We start from the raw sequence: 25,930 nt of genomic DNA, 5'->3' as shown, positions 1-25,930 counted from the left end.
CTTTAACCTCATGTGAAATGGTTGGTCCCACCTTCACATAACCTTACTTTCAAGTAACATAGTCGGCCCCATTTCCCAGAACCTTTGACCCCGTGTGAAAAGGATCCCAGATCGTTGACTCCATGTACAATGGATGGTCCCTGCCTTCTTAGACCCTAAAGCTGATATTAAATGAACGCTCTTCTTCCCAGAACCTTGCATTTCCAATAATAAATGGGTGGTTCCTCCCTGAAATGTAGAATAGATGTTTCCTCCATTAAATGCCAAATGGGGCAATGTTTGACAGATTTTATTCCTGATTGATTACACATAATCATTATACAATAATTTATTATGTTTACTTCTTAGAGTAAAAAAGCACCAAAGACAGATTTAGTTGGCCATATATTGATGGTGTTCAGCACCATGAACAGAAGAACTTGCTCAAGTATTGATGGTGTTCAGCAACAAGGACTTATTACCTTCGCCGAGAAGGTTATGTTTTAGGTAGCGTTTGTGTGTGTGTTTGTAGAAGACCAGAATAACTCAAGAACGCCTAGATGGATTGTATTGATATTTGGTATGTGGGTAGGTGTTGATGAGACCTGGAAACGATTAGATTTCTGTTAAGGTACTGCAAAGGAACTTCCGGGTTTGATATTTCAAGTTCTGAACATGCTGTGGCTATGATTTTTAAGTGGTAGACAGCTCTTGATGTCGAAAGTAAATGGTGTAGGTTTGGGCCTCCTAGCTGCTTGTTTTGGAACTGCAGGGCAGGTTTAGTGTCAGACTTTGAAAGGGAATAACTCAAGAAGGGGTTGACGTATTGTCATGATTTTTAATATCTAGATAGCTTAAGAGATGCTTCATATAACTACATATTAATTATGCAAATTGGAATTTGCATACTTAATAAGGAAACCTTCTAAACACGTTCAGTCCCATTATAGGACCATTACAACATGTGACATTTGTAACTGAGATAGAGAAGAATATTGATAGACATATATTATGCAAAATAAATACTTAATTTGCATAATTAATGAGAAAATGCTATAATTTCATTTCGGTAAAGAATGGGCACTTCTTACTTGTAGCACTTGGAGGTTATGCACAGGTGAACTTCGTGAACATTAATAATGCCAATGAGGTCCTCATTTGCATACATTGTTAGAAAATGCGATGAAAATCTTTTTAACATAGATTTTTTTACGATAAGATAGTTTACGTCTGTTGTTTGGTGAGGAGATGATCAAGTGATAGAATTCATGCAAATGAAAACCTTAGTTGCATGAGTTAATGACAAAAAATTGATACAGCAGTTGTAAAGAGTAGAATTGTTTTGGAGAAGGTATGGGGTCGTAGAACTCTAGTTGCTCATGTCTTGAAAGTGTTCAGCACCAAGGACAGACTTAGTTGCTCATGTATTGATAGTGTTCAGCACCAAGGACAGGCTTAGTTGCTCATGTATTGATAGTGTTCAGCACCAAGGACAGACTTAGTTGCTCATGTATTGATAGTGTTCAGCACCAAGGACAGAATTAGTTGCTCATGTATTGATATCATATTATTTATGCAAATTGGAATCTAATTTGCATAATTAATGAGGAAATCGTCTAAACATGCTCTGTTCCATTATAGGACCATTGCAACATGTGACATTTGTAACTGAAAAAAGAAGAATATTGGTAGATATATATTATGCAAAATTAAGACCTAATTTGCATAATTAATGAGAAAATGCTATAATGTTGTTGACACACCGAGATTCCAGCCAGCCAATCAGAGCTTGTAACATGCCTTTCCCGACATTATTCTCATTACAAACTTTTCACATAAGTAACAGTTGTTTAGACATTTTTCGGAGGATTAGACATTAGAATCTTTGAATCTTGGAATGAACGGACGTATTCAAGTTATGCCTTAGATTTGGATACCTGTTAATACAAGTTGGTACTGTGAATGTTAGCATGGCGTAGTGGTTAGCGTGATTAGTCGCCACACTGCCGACCCCGGTTCGAACCCGCCTAGTGAAAGTTTTTTTTTTCAATTGTCCTTTTACCTTTTTATAACATCCATTTGATATAAGAATATTTTCGTCATGCGACCAGAACCATGAAAACCCACCTTTGGGACTTTTTGGTCTGCATTTTCAAGAGTGCATGTTTAGGTAACAGTTACGTTTATTTTTTTCAGCCGCAGAATCCACCCGCTACGTTCTTATTTTGGACGGTACACTTATTATTTCTTTTAAATTGGACCAGGGACCCCTGAAATAATAAAATGTGGGGTTTTCCAAGGATAAAAGCTCCTTGGGTTTTCTAACCATAATTCTGCGGTATTTTTGCTCAAAATTCACGCCGTCGAAGCATATATTTCCGCGCCGCTATGTCATCCAAACATATCGGTTGATCTCGCTATGACGCTACAAAGTTCTTTCAAAATAATGAAAGTAAAACAACAACTATAACTTCGCTTCACTTGTGATATCAGTTTTGAGGCCGCAAATTCTCCCTAACGGCAGGAATTCGTCGGCAAACACAGCTGAAAACGTGTTCCAACATGGTCACATGCGGTGTTTGCATGGTACTAAATATAGTTAGCTCATTTGCATACTTGTGACTGGCTACATGCGGCCTATACCGTAAACACGTGAAAAAGATCGTATTTTGGGTTGATGATGGGCACAGAATGCCATTTGTATTTTCAGAGTGTTGCCTTTCAAATATAATCGTAAGATTTTCTCATTTTCGTGGTTTCTAGTGTCAAAATTTTAATAATACGTATTTAGCAGACAAGCAAATTATCCTTACTGCATTAAGGCACAGCATTTTGCCTTGCCGGGCTTGAAGTGCCGACCTACCTTTTCCTGACGATATTCCTACCACGCGGCAAGGCACAGCTTTTTTAAAAAGATTTCTTGTTTATACCCACACTAAGCATTTACAACTAGTCTCTACTTGCATTTACAACTAGTCTCTACTTGCATTTACAAATAGTCTCTACTTGCATTTACAACTAGTCTCTACTTGCATTTACATCTAGTCTCTACTTGCATTTACAACTAGTCTCTACTTGCATTTACAACTAGTCTCTACTTGCATTTGCAACTAGTCTCTACTTGCATTTACAACTAGTCTCTACTTGCATTTACAACTAGTCTCTACTTGCATTTACAACTAGTCTCTACTTGCTATAGGCTCCACGTGTCGGCACCTAAGACGTAAATTTTAGTGTTGGGAGGGCCAGCTCCTCTGGTGTCTTATCTGCCTATTTGGTCAATTTCTTTGGTCAATAACATCCTGATTTGCAAGAATTAAAACTGATCATATTCTCTGCCGAAAACACAGGTTGTCAAACTAAGTGCATGTATAATAGAAGTAATAACACGTAAATTCGCCATTGATTTGTCCTGAAAATATCGAAAATCAATTCCCCTGTGTCATGAGTTGTGCTACCTACAGTAAAGGCAGGGAAGCGCAACGGCTGTCCCAGAACATAAAGCTAAAGCAGACTTCTCTCTATCTGGTACGCAGACCGATATCCATGCCCAACTCTCATATCCACATACTAGTGCGTAGGTCAATATATCTGTACATTATCCAAATGCTAGACCGTAACACTCATACATGACTGTGCTGTAACCCTTAAATGATGTGAAGTTATTGATATCATTTTGTTGTTCTCTAACTGTATGTAGTTTTGTAGATGTTGCCCTACGGTATATCCTGTGCAATTGTCCATCAATAAAGCCTAGGTTGCACATAGCCGAATTTGGCTCCCAACTCTCTCCCGACTATGGTTAGGAGTGATTCGGGAGCTAGGTCGGCTGTAGGCGGCTGGCGTTCGGCTCAGTCGGCTGGCGTTCGGCACGGTCGGCTAGTGTTCGGCTGGTGTTCGCGCGTAAGTCAGCGGTCAAATTTAAAGCTTAACCACACCATAAAGACTGCTGACTTGCTCCCAGCTTGTTTCCAACTTACCAACGATTCACCCCAAATTGTAGACAAATCTCTGCTAACTCATTCCCCAGCAAATTAAAAATGACTATTACCAGGACGTAGGCGAATCACAAAATAGAAGAAAGGAAAATGGTCGCTTTTTTAAAAATCGCTGATTATGTCAATTTCAAGTCGTGAGAGGGTCAACAATCGGTTGGGAATCAGTCAGGAGTAGGGCTGGGTACCGGTACAGAAAATTCAGGTCCAGGTCCGGTTCAGGTCCAGAGGATCAGGTCCAGGTCCGGACCTGAACCTGGACCTGATTCAGTATGACTCATACCAATGGTCCATTTCACTACAAAGAAATGTGTTTGGTGAAGTATTAGACTTACACTGGCCTCTTAAAATCCTATAACACTAACTGCACATGTACGATTGACTGTAAAACTTGGTAGAAATGATATAAACTCTACTCTACTTCACTCTTGTTATTTTCTTCCACCTGCAAGCGCTAAAACGTGTGAATGCCTGATCAAATAATATGTTAATTTTCTAATCGGTCCAACATCCGGTCCACCTAATTTTTTCAGGTCCGGTTTTTCTGAACCGGTCCAACAAGAAAAACCGGTTTTGTACCGGTACGCTGTACCGATACCCAGCCCTAGTCAGGAGTGATTCGGCAGTCTGCGGCTAGAGGTCGGGATGGTTGGGAATAGGTTAGATAGCATTCGGGACACAGTCGGGAGTAAGTCATTTATTGGTCGAGAGATGGTTAGGACATGTTCGGGACATGTTCGGTGCTAAAAGATAGGCGTGACCTGAACTGGTCAGACTGCTCCCGAACTACTGACGACCTGAGTCGGCGAAGGGTCGGCTGGTGTTCGGGAGCTAAATTCGGCTATGTGTAACCTAGGCTTAAAGTTCGTTCACTCATTCATTTGTTACATTATCCTCCTTAAGATATGTTCTTGTTTTTAAATCGAAGACTATGTACTACTGAGACTATAGTATGTGCAGAAACCATAGGAATTATACCAAAAAATAGAGAAATCTAACGATGTCTTCGATAGTTTATAATCATCCACTCATAGCTTTTCAAGCCATGTACTTCAAATTCGAACAAACCAACCAACAAACAAGTAAACAACAAAATTTTTACAAAAGCCTGTACAATTCTTCTTATCTTGTCTTACTTGAAGGTTGCTGCCGGAGGCTTAGTTCCTTCATAAGGCTCCCAGGTGTGGCACCAGTCCCAGATGGCACGGGCGGTCTCCGTGTGAGGGGCGCCGGCCGGGAAACCGTTGGTAGTCGCGATGTCCCGGTATGTAGCCACGGAGCTGAAAGGTAAAATGGGTTATTGTTTTCCGAAACTTCCATATCTTTGCCTTTTATAGCCTCCCTTTTGTTTCTAGTGCAATATGCTTAGAGAAAAAAAGAAGATAGAGACACAAAACAGAAGGCCAACAGCTATAATTGAAATACAAAATAGTTTTCTAATGAAAACTGCTCCAGTGGACGTTATTGTATCCAAATTGCACTGGCCAAAGTAAAACCACACCGTGCTCATTTGCAGCTAAGTTAAGATTTGATTATTGTATATTCTCGCGAGTCTGGATGCTGCCAGGCCAAGTTTGTCTATACAAGTAGGTGTTGGCTACGAATGAAGTAGAGAAACTGGTTACCATACTGTGAAATTAAGTTAACAGCCTAGAATTAAAATATGTATTTATCAAAGCTACTTTCCGGCACTTGCTCACTTCTTTTCTAACACTATATGCTTACAGAAGTTAAGTTCACAAGTCTGTGATCGTCTATGCACAACATTGATAGAAACATAGAATGGAAGGTGTTGCGGGACTGTGGAGATGTTACTAGTATTACTGGTTTCGATGCTGACAGCTTGAACTCTACTCTTTAATTTCAAAGCGCCCTACTGACTTTGGATTGAATTATTACAAACTATTTACAATGGAGCTACACACACATGAAACCTGGACATTAAGAATTCGTGTTTTGTTACAAAGCATAAAGATGTTCTGACTTATCTCACTTCTTCGCGGTCCGGGTGCGTGCAGGATCAGAGAAGTTGGTGTAGAAGAGTCCGAAGCGCTCATGAGTCTCGGATCCCCACTCCACATTGTCCATCAGCGTCCATGCGAAAAATCCCCGGTGGTCGACTCCGTCTAGTTCAACAGCTATTAGAAAAAAAGGTGTTTACGTCTTGTTGTTTTGTTGACCTTCGTGGACAAACATTCTGTTGTTGTTGGCAAGACGTCAGTGGGTGAACATCATCAAACATGAGATACTACATAAAAAGTCTTTATCAGTTTGTCTCATGTTATTTCTTTCACCCGTCCTTCGTCTTTTTCGAGTTATAAAAGTAACGATGACCTCATACCTTTCACCACTTCATTGGTGTACAGCGTATAGTAGCAGGTGCGCCAGATGTCGTTTAAGTCGGGCTGATCGGACTCCGCCTCAGAGATGCCTGTCTCCGTCAGGTAGAATGGCCCATCGTACTGGTACATACCCCGGAAAAACTCCAGTTGTCGGCGGACACACCAGGGTGTTACCAGAAGGAATATCATCTCTCCTGGTGGAGAAAGAGGGATTGTGATCATGTCTTATTCCATTCTGAATGGGCTTAGTGTTTCATTCCGGAAAGTTTGAGTTTTTGTTTCTTTTGCCTTTTTGGTGCACAGCTGACATCACACGGAGGTTAAAAATCCCAATGGACGAGCTGCTAAAATGAGCCCCAGGCCTTCAGTAAATGCCAGGACGTCGGCCGTACTTTGGCCGAAAGTACCCATTTTGAGCTTGCCGACACGTCGGCCTAGCTCAGTGCTAGATTTGTGACGGGGGCTTTAGGCTGGGCCGTGTCATATTCTTAGGTCGCGGTCATATGCCTCATTGGGACATTTTGATGCTGTGGCAACCAGTGGTACCAATCTAAGACTGCTTTTTCGTCCACGAGAGAGCTGAATGTTAAACGGCAGATACAGATTAGTTTGCGATCTTTAAACGATTGTGCGACTAATATAACCACGTCCAAAGCAGGGGAGGGGGTTATATTTAAGTCGAAGTAGATCGTGTTAAAGAATTACGAGAGGGAGACCTTGGGTGGTGAACAAAAGATCATTGTCACCCGCTTACCCTGAGGCCAGCTAGGGTCTACAGTTTCTTTGTAGCCTCTCAGATCGGGAATCATGATGGACATCCAGTTGAACCAGCCATTCTGGTCAACGGGGCTAGTGTCGTTGGAGGCGTAGATGAGGCGAGCCGAGTACTGGTTCAGCCCCACGAAGTCAGCCGTGCCGCGGTTGTACAGAATCTCCTCCTCCGTGAACACAGGGAGGCGGGACTCGGGCCATCCCTACGAAATACAAACAAAACAACAACAACAACACATCATCCTCCTGGACACACACTGTTAAAATATTACATTATTACACTCTTCAAGAGATTTATCAGGATGGCAAGAATGCACACAATGTACACAATGTACTTCGTTGCGTTTGGGGCCGCATTGTTTACATATTTTACGTTTAGGACCGAATCTGTTAGCAACGACACCTAGGCTGCAATTCAATGTGAACCAGTAGTATTACCTCGGAGAAGGAAACAGACGGTCACCAAAACATGACATACATACATAGTCATATTCTTCTAAGTTGTAGCATTAACATAGTTTCGCTTCCAGTGCAAACTTGGTTTGATAAAACACTTGGTAATGTACAAAGAAGTTTGGTATCCACAATAATACGCTGCAAAAGTCGACTGGCCAGCTGCAGAATTAAAATGTGAAGTCAGTAGAGTACTCTATCTTTCTCAGTAATTGTTGCCAGTGTTCTGCTCTACAGAGTGGTGCTTTAGATTTGTAGGGAGATTTGTTTTGGCTGACAGTGTCTATTTTAGCGGCCTGTTTTAATGCAATACTGCTTGGCCTGATTGAGTCAAAAGTTATAAACTACTTACAGCAAAAATCCATTTATACCACATTCCTCACTTTATTCAGGTGAAAATGTGTACCAAGCTTCGGTTTGGGACGTCCCTCGGATAGGACGTAAAATTGAAGTTCCGTGTTTGAGGAGAGCCACACCCTACCACATTAGAGAGCCCATCGCACTAATCAAAAAGAATAGGAGACCTTCTCGGTGTGAATAGTTCATAACGTTACAGTTCAATGACCACGTATTGCCAGATGTGGCGGCCATTTTGGATTTTCCGAGGTCATTGCACCAAAACGAGGCTTGTATGGCCGGGCCAGGACTGGGGGTATTATACTATAGTATAGTATATACTTCAGTGGTAGTTTTGCTCCTCTAACTTGAAAAACTGAAGAGTATGTGCCTGTCATGTGTAGAAAATATTGTTTTGGACATTCTGAATTCCATTTCGGCAATTTTTATTCATTTTTCACAGTTTTTGGTTGGTGAGTCGTATTGAAGTTGCTAAGCGATGTGCACAGTATGCCAACACAGACGTAATTTAGCTTCGCCAATTGTAAGCACCTCGTAAGGATTAGGTCACATTTCCAAACCGGGGCCCGGTCGGGCAGCTTTCGGGAGCAAAAAGAAGGATATAATAGACATCAAAATATACAAAATGTGAAAATGAAATACATGGGCATCATACGTATATATTTCTAGCTATACATTTTAATTTTTCATCTCTTGAAACATATAGAATTCCGGCCGGGCCCCGTTTTGGAAATGTGACCTAAGTCAGCCCATATCGCGCATGGCTGCAGAGAGGAAGAGAGAAGTCGGCCCACAAAATAACAAAACAATTACATGTATAACAATTTACGTCCCTGGTCCCATAGAAAAACACACTAATCACACTTACCTCCTGTTGACTGTTGGCTGCAATGACATCTATCATCTCCTGTGGGTAGTTGCCGTTGCCGAAGATCGGGTTTCCAAACCACCCCATGAAGAACTGTTGGTAGAGGTGAGCGCCCAGGACATCCTGTGGGTTGTCGGGATCCAGAGGTTCGCTCCACAGGGACCCGATGACGATACCACAGGACCCCTGCTGGTCTGCCCGGAACTCCTCATCGTACGTGTGCCAGGCGCGAGCGTGCGCGCGGATGACGTTGTGAGCTGCCTTGTACTGTCATTGGATAAGCATAACGAAGCATTTCAGTGATACATACGTGTCATCCATAATTTATGCAGGGCAAGACATAACATTATGTGCTTACAGGGTTAAGTGATATCTGTAGTTACATAATCGGTCATATTTCTGGGTAATTGGTTCACCTCCACAGTTATTAAATGATCACAAAGCTTCATGCAGAAGGCTCCTGAGTGATACGCCTATAGTACACGCATGAGCCATAACAACGTTTCATGCACCCAGCCGTACCTGTACAGTATAATTGGCATCCCAGATCCCGGGAGCACCCCCGGCGATTCCGTACCCCCCCACCACGAAGGACCATGGCTCGTTGAACGTCACCCAATGCTTGACACGGTCTCCGAAGGCTTGGAAGCACACGCGGGCGTAGTCGTTGAAAAAGTCCACCATAGTCTCGCTCACCCAACCGCCATACTGGTCCTTGGGGAAGAAATGATAAAGAATCAGTGACTGCTATTTTATACTTCTAGAATTCTGGCAGGTCGATGATCGTATATCTAGCGTTCTCCTAACACATGTAGACACACAGACACATGCAAAGACACACACAAAGGCATACAGACAGACGAGCTGGAGGCAAAGAGAGATATATAGATGGTCCTAGATCTAGAGAGAGAGAGAGAGAGAGAGAGAGAGAGAGAGAGAGAGAGAGAGAGAGAGAGAGACTCAGTATAGTTGATGTTGTCTTGCATCGATGCTGCCTGTAAGAACGGACCTGAACAAAATCAGCGGACCGAATTGTGGACCGATTAGAAAATGTTCAGTTCAGTTCATCCTCGGAGAGGTGACACCAGTGTCTCCACGTGTTCCTGTCCAGCATGATCGAACGGAGTTCGTTGGCCTGCAGACCTGCTTCCTCGAGCAGCAGCTTCCTGCGTGTGACCGAAGGGCGGCCACGCCTGCGCGGCTCGTTTGGCTCCCAGAGCAGATTGTATCGGTAGCCATTTACCTGTTTTGGGGCTTACCGGCCAAGGAAAATAAGAGCGAAGTAAAGGAGAGTTGATTTACCATTTACTAAGTTTCTACAGTCAAACTTGATCTAAGTTAACTGAAGCATGGGTGTTGTTTACATGAAAATTTCAAAACGCCAGTAGAAGTCGGATACTCAACAACTTTCCACAATTAGATCCTGGTTCAGGTCCTAACTGAACCTGATCCTCTGGACCTCGAGGGTACACCTGAATTTTCTGTAGTTACTGTAGGATCCCCAGCGGGCTTGTGATTATCTAATTAGTTATTATTTTATTTTATCAATTAGAATAGTCTTCTGTGCATCTAATTTTGACGCATTTGTCTTTATGGGGCATTTACCTGTTGTGTATTGAATGGTGGTACGTGGCTCTTATTTGTTTGTATTGGTACTTCTTAGGTCCTGTACCAGTTGGTAGGATTTTTCTCGTTCCTTTTCAGGTTTCCTCAAGGTCTTGGCACTGATTTTCAGCCAATTTTGGTATTGTTTGGCTCCTTGCGTTTCCTCTGAGGTTTGATGTCTCTCCTCTTGTCCCCAGGTTAAATATGTCACACCATGAACCAATGATGTGTTAGGCGAATATGCTAGAGATCATATAAGCTCTACATGTGTATGCAGAATGAGCTTTACATGTGTACTCCACATATGTACTGTAAATTTTAGATTGAGAGCATATGAGCTCCACATGTGTACATAGAATTACCCTGGCCATACAGGTAGTCCTTTACCTCCCGGGCCAACAGCTACTCATTTTTTACACCTGGGTGAAGTTAGGAAGGTCGTGTAAATCGGATTTCCCAAGGGAACGCCGGGGGCACAGTGAGTATCGAACCCGGGAACTCTAGGTTCCAAGCCCAAAACTCTACCAATAACGTCACAAACGAAGCCACTTGTTAGGTGACTAAATCTGCTTATAACACAATTAATGACCTGCGGTGAGAATCTGTCCTCATCACAAACCTGCTAACACATAAAAAGCAGGCATACAGTAGGATAGCCAGGACAGCTGGGGGACAGGAATAGAGAGGAAAGGATGTGAGTGTGCAATAACGATTGTTCCTCGGCTACGGCAAGTCTTGTGCGTCTGCCAAAAGCACCTGTATCTGCTACCTCTACACACAGTTTCCTTACCTGTAGTGCCTGCGGCCCGTCCCAGTGGTACAGGCTAATGTACGGCGTCATGCCGTTGATGAGAAGTTCGTTGATGAGGTTGTTGTAGTAGTCGATGCCGTCTTGGTTGATGCCGCCCGCCACAGTACCGTCTGGGAGGATCCGGGTCCAGGAGATGGAGAAGCGGTAGGAGTTCAGACCCAGCTCATCAGACATCTCAACATCTCGGGAGTACTGACGATGAAACAGAAACATTCAACAAGACATCGACGTCCTCATACATCCGTCAGATGTATGTTATAGTTTATAGGTCCACAATGGGACAGGACCGTGCGACGTAGAAATGGGACAGGACCGTACGACTTAGAAATGGGACAGGACCGTACGACTTAGAAATCGGACAGGACCGTGTGACTTAGAAATGGGACAGGACCGTGCGACTTAGAAATGGGACAGGACCGTACGACTTAGAAATGGGACAGGACCATACGACTTAGAAATGGGACAGGACCGTGTGACTTAGAAATGTGACAGGACCGTGCGACTTAGAAATGGGACAGGACCGTGCGACTTAGAAATGGGACAGGACCGTGCGACTTCGAAACGGGCCAGGACCGTGCGACTTAGAGATACTTGACGGAGAGGAGTTACAGGTGCGAACACATATACACAACCATAACCAATGCCGCGTCCAGGTGAATCGAAGGTAACTAGAATGACGGACAATGGAAATTGAGCTTGACATGGCCGTCATCTGACCACTGAATCCTGTGTAATCAATTTGTTGGTGTCTTTCTGAATTTCTTAGCCTAAAATCTAGGTTTCAAATGGTTTTGCAGTATTTGAGGGGTTTACATAGTCATAGCTCTTGCACGCGTCGTCTCCAGCGTATCGTCCGTTAATGTGCTGGAACCGGTCCCACATGGACTCTCCTTTGCCGTTAACATTCCAGGCTCCCTCAATCTGAAACGGCAGAAGTTTATAAATGAAACATAATAAAAGACTTAAACAATCAGACGGACAAACGCCTACACAGGACTTATTGGTTATATACATGGCTTTCGACGTTCGCCACTTAGGTCCCGTGTTTGGGGAGAGCCACACCCAACGCACGTTAAAGAACCCAACACACGTGCGATGGTGCGGTGTGAGTGGTTCAAAACCTACAGTCCCTGGCCGCACCTGGGGTAATTACTGTCGTATTGAGGTCATTAGGCGCCATTTCAGACCCTTGCGACTTAGCCCCGTCTATTGTAAGCTCCTCGCCATTCAGCCCCTGGCAGCGTAGAGAGAGTAGTCGGCCCATACAATACAATACACTATAATACAATACTTGATCAAGACTACACCTGCACACATCATTTAGGCTGAAGTAAGTTTTGGTTTAATCCTAAATACCTGATAGGACGCTGTAGCAGTTGACCAGAGGTACCCGTCCGGCACAGTGCCTGGCCAGAAAATATCGCGGGCTGAGAATGGAAATGGAAAGGATTCGTTAGTTTCCATCACCTGACTTTTGTCCACTTTATCAACCTTATCTATTGCCTTTGCCAGTCCCGTTCTACCCCTCTCACGTACAACACGTACATAGGGAGAATCCATTGCCTAAATTGTTGAATTGTCAAGTTGAAAGGTAGAAAGTAGAAACAATGGGGACAAGAAGAAACTGTGATACGTAACGAGCTAGCTGATCAGTGTCTTTCAGTTAACTACTAGCATTCTATGATTGGATTTGTACTCATTGTCTTTGTATGAACACCACAGGTTTCCAATATAGAGAGGTATTTTGTGAACCTCAGATTCAGATCATCCTGAGTCCAGCTCATTTGACATTATGCTCCCCATCTCCCGTTTATTTATGTTTGTTTCCCTCTGCCAGAAGCTTGAGCCCGTTCCATACTTACTCAGGTCCGCCACTGACTGTGACTGGACGTCCACCCAGTAGTTGCCGCAGGTTTTCACAACCGTTGCACTGCAAGAAGGTTGAAGAAAGAAAACAACAACAACAACAACTTAGAATTGACCTAAAAGTGGTGGCTTAGGAGTTAATTTACTCAGTAGCATCAACATCGTCTTGACTTTGATTCCCTACTGGACGATTTGAAATATGCCTGTATCCATCTCCATATCAGTTCATAGTTTTTGGTTTAAAATTTGGTGAACAAGAAATCCTGTTCAGTTAATGACGAAAGACAGTGGATGCTGACTATCACCTCTGACCGTTTTCAAAAGCTATCCGGTTGCTCGAGTAGCTGTTACCTTGTGCTATCATTAGTTTATCGATAACAATTGGATTATAATGGTCACCACAGACTAAATTACATGTCACAAAAATAAATAATTAACCACAACATTACTCCAAAATGATTGTTTTACCAGCCGACCCAAAATCTCGCCCGTCCTCGCCGGATTGCGGTTTCGCGAGAGCAGATTTCAAACGTAGCCGGAGCTTGGAATTCAACATGCGTCTGTTAGAATTTCTCGGAAAGGGGAGGTTGACATATGACAGGTTATGATTTCAAGTTGATCTTTCATCGTCTAGAATGTTGACTGATAGGACGACGACACCACACCTTGGTTTTGTGTACTTTATCGTGGATACGGATAACTGCCGTTTGACCAGTACTTACACAAAGTAGATGCTGCCCAGGTTGGTCTGACTCGGCGGCTCCCACGTCACATCAACCTCGGTCTTCATGGAGGGCCAGCGGTTCGTCACGCTGTCGCCAGGGGCGCTGCAGGTCAGCAACTTCAGGCCCGAAAACTGCAATATGAATGATTGGATGAAAAAATGAATGAATAGAGTCAAGAAAAGGAAACTGAAGTGTAACGGCCACATGTCATCGGGACTAGCCAAAGCTACTATGCAAGGAACCGTCCAAGGAAAAATAAAGAGGGCTAGAAGAGGGAAAGGGGAGGATAATATCAGGGAATGTAAAGGTATGACATTAAATAAAACATTAAGACAAGAGAAGTAGCAATAGGTTTTACCGATTAGGTTCGCAAAACTAAAAATCTCCATTTTGAGGTGAACTAAATCATTTCAAGCAGTTAAGCTGAAAACGTGTACGAGTGCATATAGTCAGATGTTAATAACGTTGTACCTTTTGAACAGATCGTTTGTACATAGTTTGTGATATTATTGGCTTTTGTGCAAACGCTCTGATGGTGTGTTCTCTCTATCGCCCACACCTCCCTATGAATGGACCCCTTTCACTGATCATTAGAACACTTTGAATGCTGATAATTTGTCAGCTCGGCCTAGATAGGCCCTTGGATGCCCGTTTCTCTCCGACCGGATGAGGGACTTGACCAGAGCATGACCGGTGTTGTATGAGCAGGCAGGACGTACCTGTGACGGCGGGAGGAAGGTGCCGACCGGCTCGGTACTGCCGGGTCGCCGGGCCTGCAGCAGGACCGACCGGAACTCGTCTCCTGCCACGCGGACTGTAGGAAAAAACAAACAAAGGCAGACTTCTATAATCATGATGGGGCAGTGCTGATGGTTAACATCTAGGGTAATATGTGGTTTTGAAGAAATAGACCTTTCCGTACGTACAGAAATCCATATTCAGCACACCACGCTCAAACCGACTCTTGAGTCAGTTGGTTGACTTTGATAAACAACCAGAGAGCAGATTACAAAGGAAGGTAATACCTGGATGTTAAAAGTTATCATCAGCGCCAATGTGTAATGTCAAGTACTCTCAGAGTGCATCTCATTACTATATCATATAGGATTAAGTTGTGTGGATGATTTTGACCGTTACCAAACCTCATCGAGTTGCTCGAGTAACTTTTGTGTTGAGTATCCCCAGGATGTCTAGCATTCATCAATAAGTTTTTAAACTAATTCACTACATCGATGAAAAATGTGCTTGAAAATATAAGGAGATTTTTCGAGAATAAGATTGAAAAAACACATTCTAAAGATTTCTAAAGTAGACGTGCGGTAAAAAAACAAAGCTTTTTATGCTACAATGTTAAAACAGTTATTGCATCTCAAAACTTTTCTCACAAATTGTGGAAAGACGTAACTTCAAGTTCCATAGGTGTTGTCGCGTGGTGGCCTTGGTAGGCAAACTTTTTATGGAGATTGATACGTAAGAGCGACTGTAGGTAATTACAAGCTAACGACTTAACATTCATTGCCTTCTGTTTTGACAACAGTAGTAGCTTTCAAGAGTTCTAAGAGGTCTAAAACTACCTAATCAGCAACTTACACCAGCACACTTCAGACTATCCCCATAAAAGAGGGGTGCTGACATCGCGTTGTCAGGACAACATGTCATAAAACTAGCTACAGACATGTAATAAACTCACATTATTGTCCCCAATCTTCCCTTATTGTCAACAAGACAAAAGCATTCCTTGCATACCTTGCTAGTTCTTGCCCTAGAAATTGCAGTACTCAGAAGAAAGTATGCACATTGTACTATAAAAGACTAGAAAGGCATAAGTGTAGAGTGTTATCCCCGTATCTATTTGTCAAGCTACTCACACACAATGCTATACGATCAGGCTCGCCCTATAGTATTTTGTGCGAGTAAAAATATACCAATATAATGAAACTTGGCACAGTTATTAGTCTTTCTCTATATAGGAACCACCCAGAGTTATGCATTTCTCCCATTGTTTGATGCAGTTCTGGACACCGTTGTAGGACACCCCAGGTTGGTCCTCCAACAGATGCCTCATCAATGGCAGAAGAGGGACGACCAGGTCTGGGAGCTGTTTCCACAGACTTCCTGCCATGTTTGAATTCACGATGCCAGGGTTTTACAAGGTCATATTATGGGGCATCATCACCACAAGTTTCTTTCATTTCAACAAAAGTTTCCTTTGGTGTGTGTCCTTTCAAATACAAAAACCGGATCACTGCGCGACACTCAACTGGCTCCATTTCACACCTGGTCCATTTCACACCTGACTCAGTTTAAACACCAGTAAATCAGAAACCACAATTAGCCCAGAGCTGTTTTTTGCGACATAACCCATAGAGATATGAATCATTTTAAATTTCATTTAGATCAAACAACTGGAAGTGGGTCAGAGTTATTACTTATTGAACACCCCACGTATACGATCAGGCTCGCCCTATAGTATTTTGTGCGAGTGAAAAAATACCAATATAGGCTTGGCTATCGCAAACCTGTAATTGTTCGTATTTGTTGTGCGTATTTGACGTACAATTAATTTGCTGATGTCAGCTCTGTCACGGCAATTCTAACTTTTGATTGGTTCCTGACAGAGGAAGAAGAGAGAAGACCACACCAGCGGAAACAATACGTTAACATAGTGGTAACGATTGGAACAAGTGACTATGCTAGTATGAACTGCCAGAAACACAAAGACCCTGAACAGGTTGGCAACAATGAACATTGGCTCGTCCTCATCATTAGCTATATGTCGCTCATGCAAATCTTTTGTTACAGTCTCGTACATTATAGGCCCTTCACCTCACCTCACCTCACCTCACCTCGACTCACCTCACCTATCCCCTGACCTCTACTTGGCCCTTCAGGGACACTTATCTCTCCGTAACAGCCCTTGACCTTAATTTACCTCTCCTTTACCTGCCTGTCCGCGCCCCCATTCGAGAGGTGTTTACTTTACATTTCTTGACCGTAGTTTGTTTACCGATGGCGTATGTAAACACAGTCTGTGGCACTGTTGGTCTCTGCCATGCCACCAAACTTGAAATCGCACATGCATGATAATATATAGATATAGCTTGTTTATTATTTCTGAACTCTCAATACAGTTGTTTTGTTTTGGAGTTAAAACGAGTCGTTTGGGAACTATAGTTTGTATAAAGAAACTGTTGAAATGCTTCTCTTGTCTGCAGTCGTTGAGTTAACATAAAAAATATTATAATTAAAACAATAAAGGTATTGTATCTAGGCAACAGTTAACATTACGTCGTCCCCTGGACCGGCAATGTAACCACCATGCATACAAAAGAAAAACAGATTTTAAAATTTTTAGCTTGTAGGTTCTTCAGCGAAGAGGAATCTCCTGAATTGCCTTTATCCTTGAGCAAATTACCTCTCATTCATCCGTTGTTCAGCGACCCACGTTCGAAAGGTTTCTTTCTTTCTTTCATTCTTTCTTTCATTCTTTCTTTCTTTCTTTCTTTCTTTCTTTCTTTCTTTCTTTCTTTCTTTCTTTCTTTCTTTCTTTCTTTCTTTCTTTCTTTCTTTCTTTCTTTATCTCCATTCCAAAACTTGTCGCTAACCATTGAAGTTGTGACTGTCCTTGTCGTAGGTGAGCTGTATGCTGTAGGGGCTCGGGGTGTCCTGAGGGCCGCTCCAGGCGTCAGGCTCTATGTCCACACAGGCTGACTCAGGCGCTCCGAACAGCCAACAGACGCTGGTGGCGGAGCACAGTCCGGCCGGCCAGGACAGGAAGACAAGCAGAACAAGCCACTTCATCTATGTGAATACAATATACATTTGGAAGCTCTGTCACACTTTTAAAATGTAAAAACCAAGTAGGGTGGCCATAATCGATTTTCCTCAAATTTTGTGTGGTGGTAGGGCCTTGCTCCAAACTTACAAAAATGGAGAAGTTTTAGATCTGCGGTCACCGGTTGCCATGGCAACGGCCATTTTTTTGAATGGCGGATTTTCACCAAAGAAAGGCCTTAGTCTCGTCTAACAGACCTTTTTAGGAATGCCCTGGACATATACGCACATATAGATTTAATAACACGATTGGCGTACAGTACAACAAAATGCTGAATTTTGTGATTTTTGCCATGTTTATAACAAAAAAGTACATTTTTGGCTCCTGTACTCTGGTTTTACAACTAAAAACAATTAGATGACCTGAAGTTTGGTATAGGAATGCCCTGGACATATGCGCACATGTATACAATAACACATTTGTCATGCAGTACAACAAAATGCTGAATTTTGTGATTTTTTCAAAAAAAGGTAAATTTTTGGCTCCTGTACCGTGTTTTTCCAACTAAATAACCTGAAATTCGGTAGAGGAGGTGAACGCATAAGATCACATCTATGATAATGAGCCTTCTCTTGCAGAAGAAGAACTTGCATGCGGACGAGGTGACCTTTCCAGACTATTGATGGACCACAAGGGCAGAATAGAAATGATCGCCACCGGAGCAACAATGTCAGAATTACTCGCTAGGTCAAAGAAAGTCTATACTACATTTTCGAACAAACGGGACTCTGGCGAAACTCTTCTGACCGACGGGCGTACGCCGTCCGATTTGCGACCGATGATAAAGGCGATCTCTACTCGCCCGACACCTCAAAGCTCTTGCGAACCCACAGATCACCGGCGACTAGTCGCTGATGTTCAGAAGACGTTTCGGTGCACAGCGAGCATCGGGCGACTCCTAAAATCGTCGACGATCACTAAAAATCGCGCGCTTATCGTGAAAACATCTATTTTTGTGCAATGTGAGGATAGCAGGAATACGTCGGTGTTGTATCGGTCATCGTGCTATATTTCTAGAGTCCGTTTGCAGGTAATCGAGCTTAATCCAATGTGACGGTAAGGTTTCTTATTCACGCTCGAGTCTCGGCGATTTCTAAATGCAACAACCTTCTGGTGATCAATACATACGGCCGAACCTCGACGACTACATGACACCACATTAAATCAATCTCTGAGAATTGGATCGACAGAATAACGGCGTATAGATATTGTTTTAAAGATGGCCTTCTGTAGTTGGAAGACTAGTCGGGCGAGCCCTCCATGCGAAGGGTTGTTTTGCGATGTGAAAGTTGAGTTCGTCAACCAAGCAAGTATAGTCTTCTTTGTAGCTAAGGCCTAATTAGACGCCTTTTGCTCTATATACGGCTATATAAAAGGTAGCAAATGAGTAAAGAAATACGGCGGCTCCTGGTGGCAAGTACAGATGTGTATTAAATCTATGGCCCACCAAATTCGTGCGCGTGTTTTTCCACACTTAACTTCTGACAGATTAGCCGAAAGGCCCGGTGGACCTTACTCCACGTCATTGTGGGTGCAAATATATCGTGTAAAAAGCTGTTCCCAAAGACACAACGTCTGAACATGGTGAGTATCAAACAAAGGACCTATTGCTTCTGAGACCAACGCCCCAACCGCTGTGTCACATTAACGTCAACGTATGAATGATTAGCAACGAACAGTGCATGTAAGGTTTGTTGGAATGATACTGTACCTTTCTAGATGTCGCTCCGAGGAAGAAAGGCGTCGCTCTAACAGGCGGCGAAAACTGCCGTCTTCAGGAGAGTCCAGCGCCTTTTATTGGAGTATTGACCTTGGTGGTCCGACCTGCCGCCATCCAATGGTCGGTAAGAAGTTCCGGATATCCACTTGACGTTTGATAGTCATGCAGCAAATCCTGACGTTTTATTCATTTAATGCACGTCCGACACTTTAATTTGATGAATCATAAATGTCAAGAAGGATATTGGACTACCTCCGTCTGTCCCTCGTATGTGTCACTGTGCACCACTGAGGTCACATTGAATGCTTCAGCTCAACGTGTGCGGCTAGCTACATTCGCTGCACGTCTTTCTTTAGAGACAGTAGGCGTTATGAACTTAAGATCACGTGTCTGTAACTCTAGCAAGTTTAAGTTCTAAAGTGATTGGAAATCAGTTTTCATCCTCAAAAAGGTGACAGTGGTCGTTGAAAATTTGATCCGATCTTGTGCCTTTCGGAAACATTAGGTACTTGACTGCGATTGGGGACGTAAAAATGCAGTGTAAGGAAAGGGTTGGGATTCGATCTCCAATGTTGTGCCCAAGCTACAGTAGATAAACCCACTGCATATAAGGCCTAAAAAGCCACATTTGCCACAGCCACAACAGTGCACCGGATAAACCACACGGGGTTTCTGCCGACATTGTCTCAGTACCGACACGTGCAACACATGCAACAGTCAAATTACATTGTCTGGGCACCAAGCTAAAAGTATTTGACACAAAAAACGCTCACTCACTCACTCAACAACCCACCCACCCATCCTCTCACTCACTCACTGTCACTCACTCACTCACTCACTCTCTCACTCACTCACTCACTCACTCACTCACCAACCACTCACTCACTCACCAACCCACCCACCCATCCTCTCACTCACTCACTGTCACTCACTCTCACTCACTCACTCACTCACTGTCACTCACTCACTCACTCACTCACTCACTCACTCTCTCTCACCCACTCACCAACCCACCACCCATCCTCTCACTCACTCACTCACTGTCACTCACTCACTCACTCTCTCACTCACCCACCACCCATCCTCTCACTCACTCACTGTCACTCACTCACTCACTCACTCACTCACTCACTCTCTCACTCACCCACTCACCAACCCACCACCCATCCTCTCACTCACTCACTGTCACTCACTCACTCACTCACTCTCTCACTCACCCACTCACCCACCACCCATCCTCTCACTCACTCACTGTCACTCACTCACTCACTCACTCACTCACTCACTCACTCACTCACTCACTCACTGTCACTCACTCACTCACTCACTCACTCACTCACTCACTCACTCACTCAACGCATTACGGTTGACGCGGGCTAATACAAATTAGGCTTCACTGGCCGACAAACTGCTCCACGCACACAAATAATACAACCCACAGGCTTTTCAGGGAATTCAACAAATCTATGCATAGCTGTAACGAGCCATGGGGAGGCAAACACGAACTTCCGGCAATTACTGCACCCTTCCTCCGACCTGGAACCCTTAGCGTTTCATGTTACGTGCAGTTACTCAAGAACACGTCGAACAGAACGCTGTTCTAGAATAGAACGCGCGGAACGGGTTCTACTAGCTTTATTTTACAAACCCGTTAAAAACGCTCGCTGTCTACACAACATGCACGAGAAGTGGTTGTGGTTTGATATAGTTCCTGATGTTCAGACAAGTGACGAGGTCTCCGATGTTCCAGTCACAGGGTAAATCCTCCAGGTCTGCCGCTCAACATAACATCCCCGTGGCTCCACTAGCTGCGCCGCTTACTTCAGATTCTGCTATACCGATGCGAGCCTTACATCCTCAGCCGGCTGTATATTCTCCTGACTCAAAATCAACCATGAACAAAGAAGTACAGGTGGATTTACTGTCATCTTGGACGTCCAACGGTACCTCTGACGATACCGAAGGGGGCGGGGCGCGACGAGAGCAGCGGTCCCTGCCGAGAAGTTTTGCCTGGGATTTGAACCGAGGTGAAGGCACGCCCCACAGACGAGGGAAGGCGGCGGCAGTGGATATCTACAGCTCTGAGACTGGCAATGATGACGTGGGCCCGCATCCTGTCAGGGACATGTGGATCTTGGACCAAATGGAGGACCACAGGCGCCCCGCATTGGTGCACAATCCACGGGCTAGGATGGGCACATGTCGCCTTCTGTGGCACAACGTCTCGACATGGTGTCGTCACATCAAGTCGAAGGGGGTAGAGATTCCTGTTTTCCTGCCACAGATAAAGAAGGTGAAGGCGAGGTTCGGTTCTGGTGTGGTGTCCGTTTTCATCTTCATCAGGTGGATATTCCTGCTCAACCTGTTCCTGTCCGCTATGTGGTGCTGTTTTGTTGTCATCCCGATGGCCTCTGTGTTCGACTCTGCTTCCATCACTTCCGACTTCACGGTAGACAGTTTGTTTACAGCCAAAGCCGCCATGTCAGAAATCCTGATATTCTATGGGAACTACGGGACTTCCACAGACCCATACCCCCTGGATCTTGCCTATCTCCTCATGATTTTCCTCAGCTACTTCGGTTCGCTGTTTCTCGTGCTTCGCGCCATCGCGGCCACTTCTGGACACGGTCTGCTCCACGACTCTCACTGTGCGTTCAGTCGTCTTCTCATGACGTCATGGGAATATTCGCTGACGTCACCTGAGGCCGTGGACAATTTACACCAGACAATAGCCGGGTCCTTCCGCGACCTTCTCACAGACACAAAAAATAAGGAACAGACTGTAAATCGTACACGCAAGGACAAACTCAAGATTTGTATCCGACGATTCTTCGCCTGGCTTCTAACGTTGGTCCTCATTGGAGGTGGGTCGGCCATGATTTTAGCCCCCATCTTGTACAAGGAGAAGACACTAGACGTTTTGGCCGCACACATGCCGGCTTCTCTGCAGAGTTTTGTCCAAACATTTGGTATAACGATTGTCTTCATGGTCGTCAACTCTCTGGTGCCCGTTCTGGTTCTGTTTTTACCACGCTTTGAACACTACTCCAGCCGCAAAACCGAACTCTACGTCACCATCGGAAGGGTCTTCGTGTTGAGACTGACCAATATCGTGGTTCTACTCTTTTCACTCTACACCGAGGTAATATGGTACTAGGATTTGTGTGCATATATTGCATTTGCTTTAAGGGAAGGTTTTACTAGGTATGTACTTTAATCCGAATCAAAATCGTTTCAGTACCAATGTTGTATATTGCCGAGCTGCTCATAGCTATCTATATATCAATTAGCCATCTTACAATATACAACTTGTAGTTTATAGAAAAGCTGTTAAAAAGTGAAAACTGTAACAGTTATAATTTCCTTTTTTTTTATCTGCTGATGTTGATCATAATCGATTAGGAATCTTTGAAAGTTGCACTTTTTACAAACAATCAATTTTCAAAGAAACTTTACATTTAAACATATCTTAAACTTTCTGCACACAGCCGGACAAACCGTCTGTTCAATTTTGGAAAATATGATACCAAAAATACTGTGATATAGGTGTCTAATTCATAAAGAAATGCCTACTAGAAATTAAAATTACAACAATTAGGCAAAACATCACAACAAACAAACAAACAAAAATCAACAAAAGACGACAGCCCCTTCCCGACCTACTTATTGTGTCCTTGTAGACTGAGTTATTCAGGTGAGGCCAATCTTGGAGTTAGATAGCAGTTCATTTTTCATGATGTATTTTACCAACTTGGTAACGTTCATGCTATGTTGTGTGTCCTTCATGTGATTAGAAGGTGATCCAGTTGGAGTTGGATAACAGATCATTCTTCATGATGTATTTTACCAACTTGGTAACGTTCATGCTAAGTTGTGTGTCCTTCATGTGATGTTGAAGGTGATCCAGTCTGACGAGGTGAGTACGACATGCCCGGGCACGGTGATTGGTCAGGAGCTGTACAAGCTGGTGCTGCTGGGCACGCTGGGAAACTCGCTCGTGTCGCTGCTGCACTACATGGTGCTGTTCTACTGGACAGGGCGGAGACAGGAACTACGCGTGCACAAGGTCGTCCTCTCCGTAACGCACAGGTAACGGACGAAATACGTACACTATCAGGGTACTACACTACATGGTGCTGTTCTACTGGACAGGGCGGAGACAGGAACTACGCGTGCACAAGGTCGTCCTCTCCGTAACGCACAGGTAACGGACGAAATACGTACACTATCAGGGTACTACACTACATGGTGCTGTTCTACTGGACAGGGCGGAGACAGGAACTACGCGTGCACAGGGTCGTCCTCTCCGTAACGCACAGGTAACGGACGAAATACGCACAGAACTGCGTGTCCACAAAGTCGTCCTCTCCGTAACGCACAGGTTAAGCTAAGGGCACAACCCGCCGTGCGTGCAATTTGTTCGTACGTTTTTTGGGGAGGCCACGTCCGCCACGTATTTCTGAAAACGTTCAGGCTGTACAGGGCAGGCGCGTCGCCCGTACTGGCACGTACGGGGGGCGAATCCGCATCCCGATGGCACACAAAGTTTTGTCTGCACGTCAAGTTCTACGGCGTGTCTGCGTTCTCCAAAATCTGTCGGATTCCCTACGAGTTCGTACGGAGGCGTCACATACCACTTACGGATTCCAAAATATTGCCCACGTTTTGGCACGTAGACAGCACGTATTTGCAGTACGGCGGGTTGTGCCCTTAGCTTTAGGGACAAAATACATAATCTCCAAGCAGATCATACGTTGCCATAAGATAGTATGGCCAGGGAGTATAGCCGGCTAAGGGAGTCAAACGGGCACCGGAGCTGCGGTAAGTTTGATACTATACAGTACGCACCGTGGATCTGGTTGGAGATTACAAAATACATACACTATCAGGGTACCAAACTTCACGGTGGCGTGATAAAACAGGTGCTTTGGAAAAAAGAAACTTGCCATGTTGGCCTCCATACAAGTAATATTCATGACTTAGCCTTGCCACACCTTGTGAGATAATTCGTAAATGGCAAACACAGAAACTCCGGTCTCGTAGACCAGGCGTCAGCACAAGAGACAGTCTGCACTTAATTACTGCTAATGAAACATCTATGTCTTCTCAACTGTGATAAGTTAACAAAAATTATACCCACCCCAAGACGTTTTCAAGTCAGTAGTAATTAAAATATACATTGATTATTTAAGGAAATTACACTTTTATAAATTGTCGTACTTCAAGAGCCTACAATAATATTGCTTTATGTAATAATGGGGAAACTGAGCTAACATTTCATTGAAACAAAAACTTAGCGCATGATATCATACGTATTTGAACATGACACGATTTTGCAGGAACAAAGACCACTTTTACTGAAAGAAGAAGAGTCAGCATTCACTATAGCTGGACGGAATGTAATAAGGTACACGGAAAACCAAGCACCTAATGATGAGGGAGTCCTGATATTAGACACGTACCCTCTACCAGTTTTTTTACGGGGATATGGATTCTAGTATTCGGCAAAAATGTACTGAATGTACATGGCCAGAAGAGTCCGTCCGCGGGGACAATCTCCTTAACTAAATTTAGTAACATCAATTCTTCTCCAAACTCTCCTGGCAAGAACGAAAGTCCTTTTCTTTGAATACATAAAAGGTTAGACTACATAACGTTTGTGTCATTCTTGCAGACAAGCACTGATCCTGGTGGGAACTTTGGCGTGCCCGGTACTACCTCTGCTCGGTGTCATGTCGAACGTACTGAGCTTCTTCACCCTGTACTTCGTCGTCATCAAGACCTGCAGGCCTCCTGTGCGCCGCTGGAGGGAGTCTGGCAACAGTCAGTTCTACATGTGGCTGCTGGCGGCGGCCCTCGTTGTTCTCTGTCTCCCAGTGTCCTTTCTCGTCTCCGATGGGAACTACATCAACCTTGCCGGGAGGAAGCACTGCGGCCCGTTCGGCACGGAACCACCCATCGGCGCCTTCCATCGCCTCCGGGACGAGGTGCTCGGCGGTACCTGGCTGCAGGCTGCGCTGGCGGTGGTGTTCTCTGGGATCATAGCCCTTCCTCTCATACTTATCATGGCCGCCGTGATCTCGTACTATCGGGTCCGACTCACCCGAGAGACTTCCAGGGGCAAGCTCGCCCTGACTGAGCTAGACAAGGAGAGAGCCGCAAACAGACATCTCGTCAGTAGGTTTCGGGAGAGATGATGAGGCCTCGGTTCTCCCATGCACAGAAGTCCTTCCTGAATGCGAACAAAACTGCCTTACGTTATTAGTGAAATTTGCATACGATCCTTACGAGTTAGTGACTTGGATATGTTCAACTTCTTTCCAGTTAGATGTACTAGTATGTATTTGTTCTGTCAGTTCATTCTATTAACGCTGAAGTAGAGTGAATGATATGTCACTCAGAAAACAAAATCCGTTAAATCTTATCCAGATGTAGAGATTGAATTGTCTTTGAACATTGTTTACATTCATAAACGAACAAATCTGTTTTTTTGACAAATTCAATGTTTCTTGAATTTCTTTCATCTCGCTTCATAGTTCAATCAACTCTCTTGCGCTGCTCTCACCCACCCATTTCTGACCCTACTGGCACCCAGCTGGAGTT

At 44.0% G+C, this 25,930-nt stretch overlaps 4 protein-coding genes across 5 annotated transcripts; 1 reads left to right on the top strand and 3 right to left on the bottom strand.

Moving 5' to 3' along the window:
- Positions 1–5,095: 5,095 nt before the first annotated feature.
- On the bottom strand, positions 5,096–11,507 carry LOC118415621 (lactase-like protein). The gene is made up of 7 exons (XM_035820328.1): positions 11,161–11,507; positions 9,288–9,479; positions 8,766–9,032; positions 7,071–7,290; positions 6,316–6,510; positions 5,968–6,112; positions 5,096–5,254 (listed from the first exon to the last, which is right to left on the bottom strand). The coding sequence occupies exons 1-7, from the start codon at positions 11,392–11,394 to the stop codon at positions 5,107–5,109; spliced, it is 1,401 nt and encodes a 466-aa protein (XP_035676221.1). The 5' UTR covers positions 11,395–11,507; the 3' UTR covers positions 5,096–5,106.
- A 286-nt stretch (positions 11,508–11,793) lies between these two features.
- Positions 11,794–14,463, bottom strand: LOC118416455 (lactase-phlorizin hydrolase-like). Its single transcript, XM_035821558.1, has 5 exons — positions 14,244–14,463; positions 13,770–13,903; positions 13,044–13,111; positions 12,538–12,608; positions 11,794–12,102 (listed from the first exon to the last, which is right to left on the bottom strand). Exons 1-5 carry the CDS (start codon positions 14,265–14,267, stop codon positions 11,956–11,958), a joined length of 444 nt encoding a protein of 147 aa, XP_035677451.1. The 5' UTR covers positions 14,268–14,463; the 3' UTR covers positions 11,794–11,955.
- LOC118415620 lies at positions 14,363–20,118 on the bottom strand. Its single transcript, XM_035820327.1, has 3 exons — positions 19,319–20,118; positions 17,378–17,573; positions 14,363–14,586 (listed from the first exon to the last, which is right to left on the bottom strand). Exons 2-3 carry the CDS (start codon positions 17,571–17,573, stop codon positions 14,363–14,365), a joined length of 420 nt encoding a protein of 139 aa, XP_035676220.1. The 5' UTR covers positions 19,319–20,118.
- Positions 20,119–20,656: 538 nt separating this feature from the next.
- Positions 20,657–25,812, top strand: LOC118416454 (transmembrane channel-like protein 7). 2 transcript variants are annotated; one of them, XM_035821555.1, is made up of 4 exons: positions 20,657–22,469; positions 23,226–23,342; positions 23,458–23,531; positions 25,002–25,812. In XM_035821555.1, exons 1-4 carry the CDS (start codon positions 21,042–21,044, stop codon positions 25,522–25,524), a joined length of 2,142 nt encoding a protein of 713 aa, XP_035677448.1. In that variant the 5' UTR covers positions 20,657–21,041; the 3' UTR covers positions 25,525–25,812. The 2 variants fall into 2 exon arrangements, with proteins under 2 accessions (XP_035677448.1, XP_035677449.1); XM_035821556.1 differs by lacking the exon at positions 23,458–23,531 and having other exon boundaries at positions 23,226–23,416.
- Positions 25,813–25,930: the final 118 nt, after the last annotated feature.

This window comes from Branchiostoma floridae, chromosome 5, assembly GCF_000003815.2.
Source record: "Branchiostoma floridae strain S238N-H82 chromosome 5, Bfl_VNyyK, whole genome shotgun sequence".
NCBI lineage: Eukaryota > Metazoa > Chordata > Leptocardii > Amphioxiformes > Branchiostomatidae > Branchiostoma > Branchiostoma floridae.
Note: the sequence above shows the minus strand (reverse complement) of the source record. Positions and strands in the feature narration are given on the sequence as shown.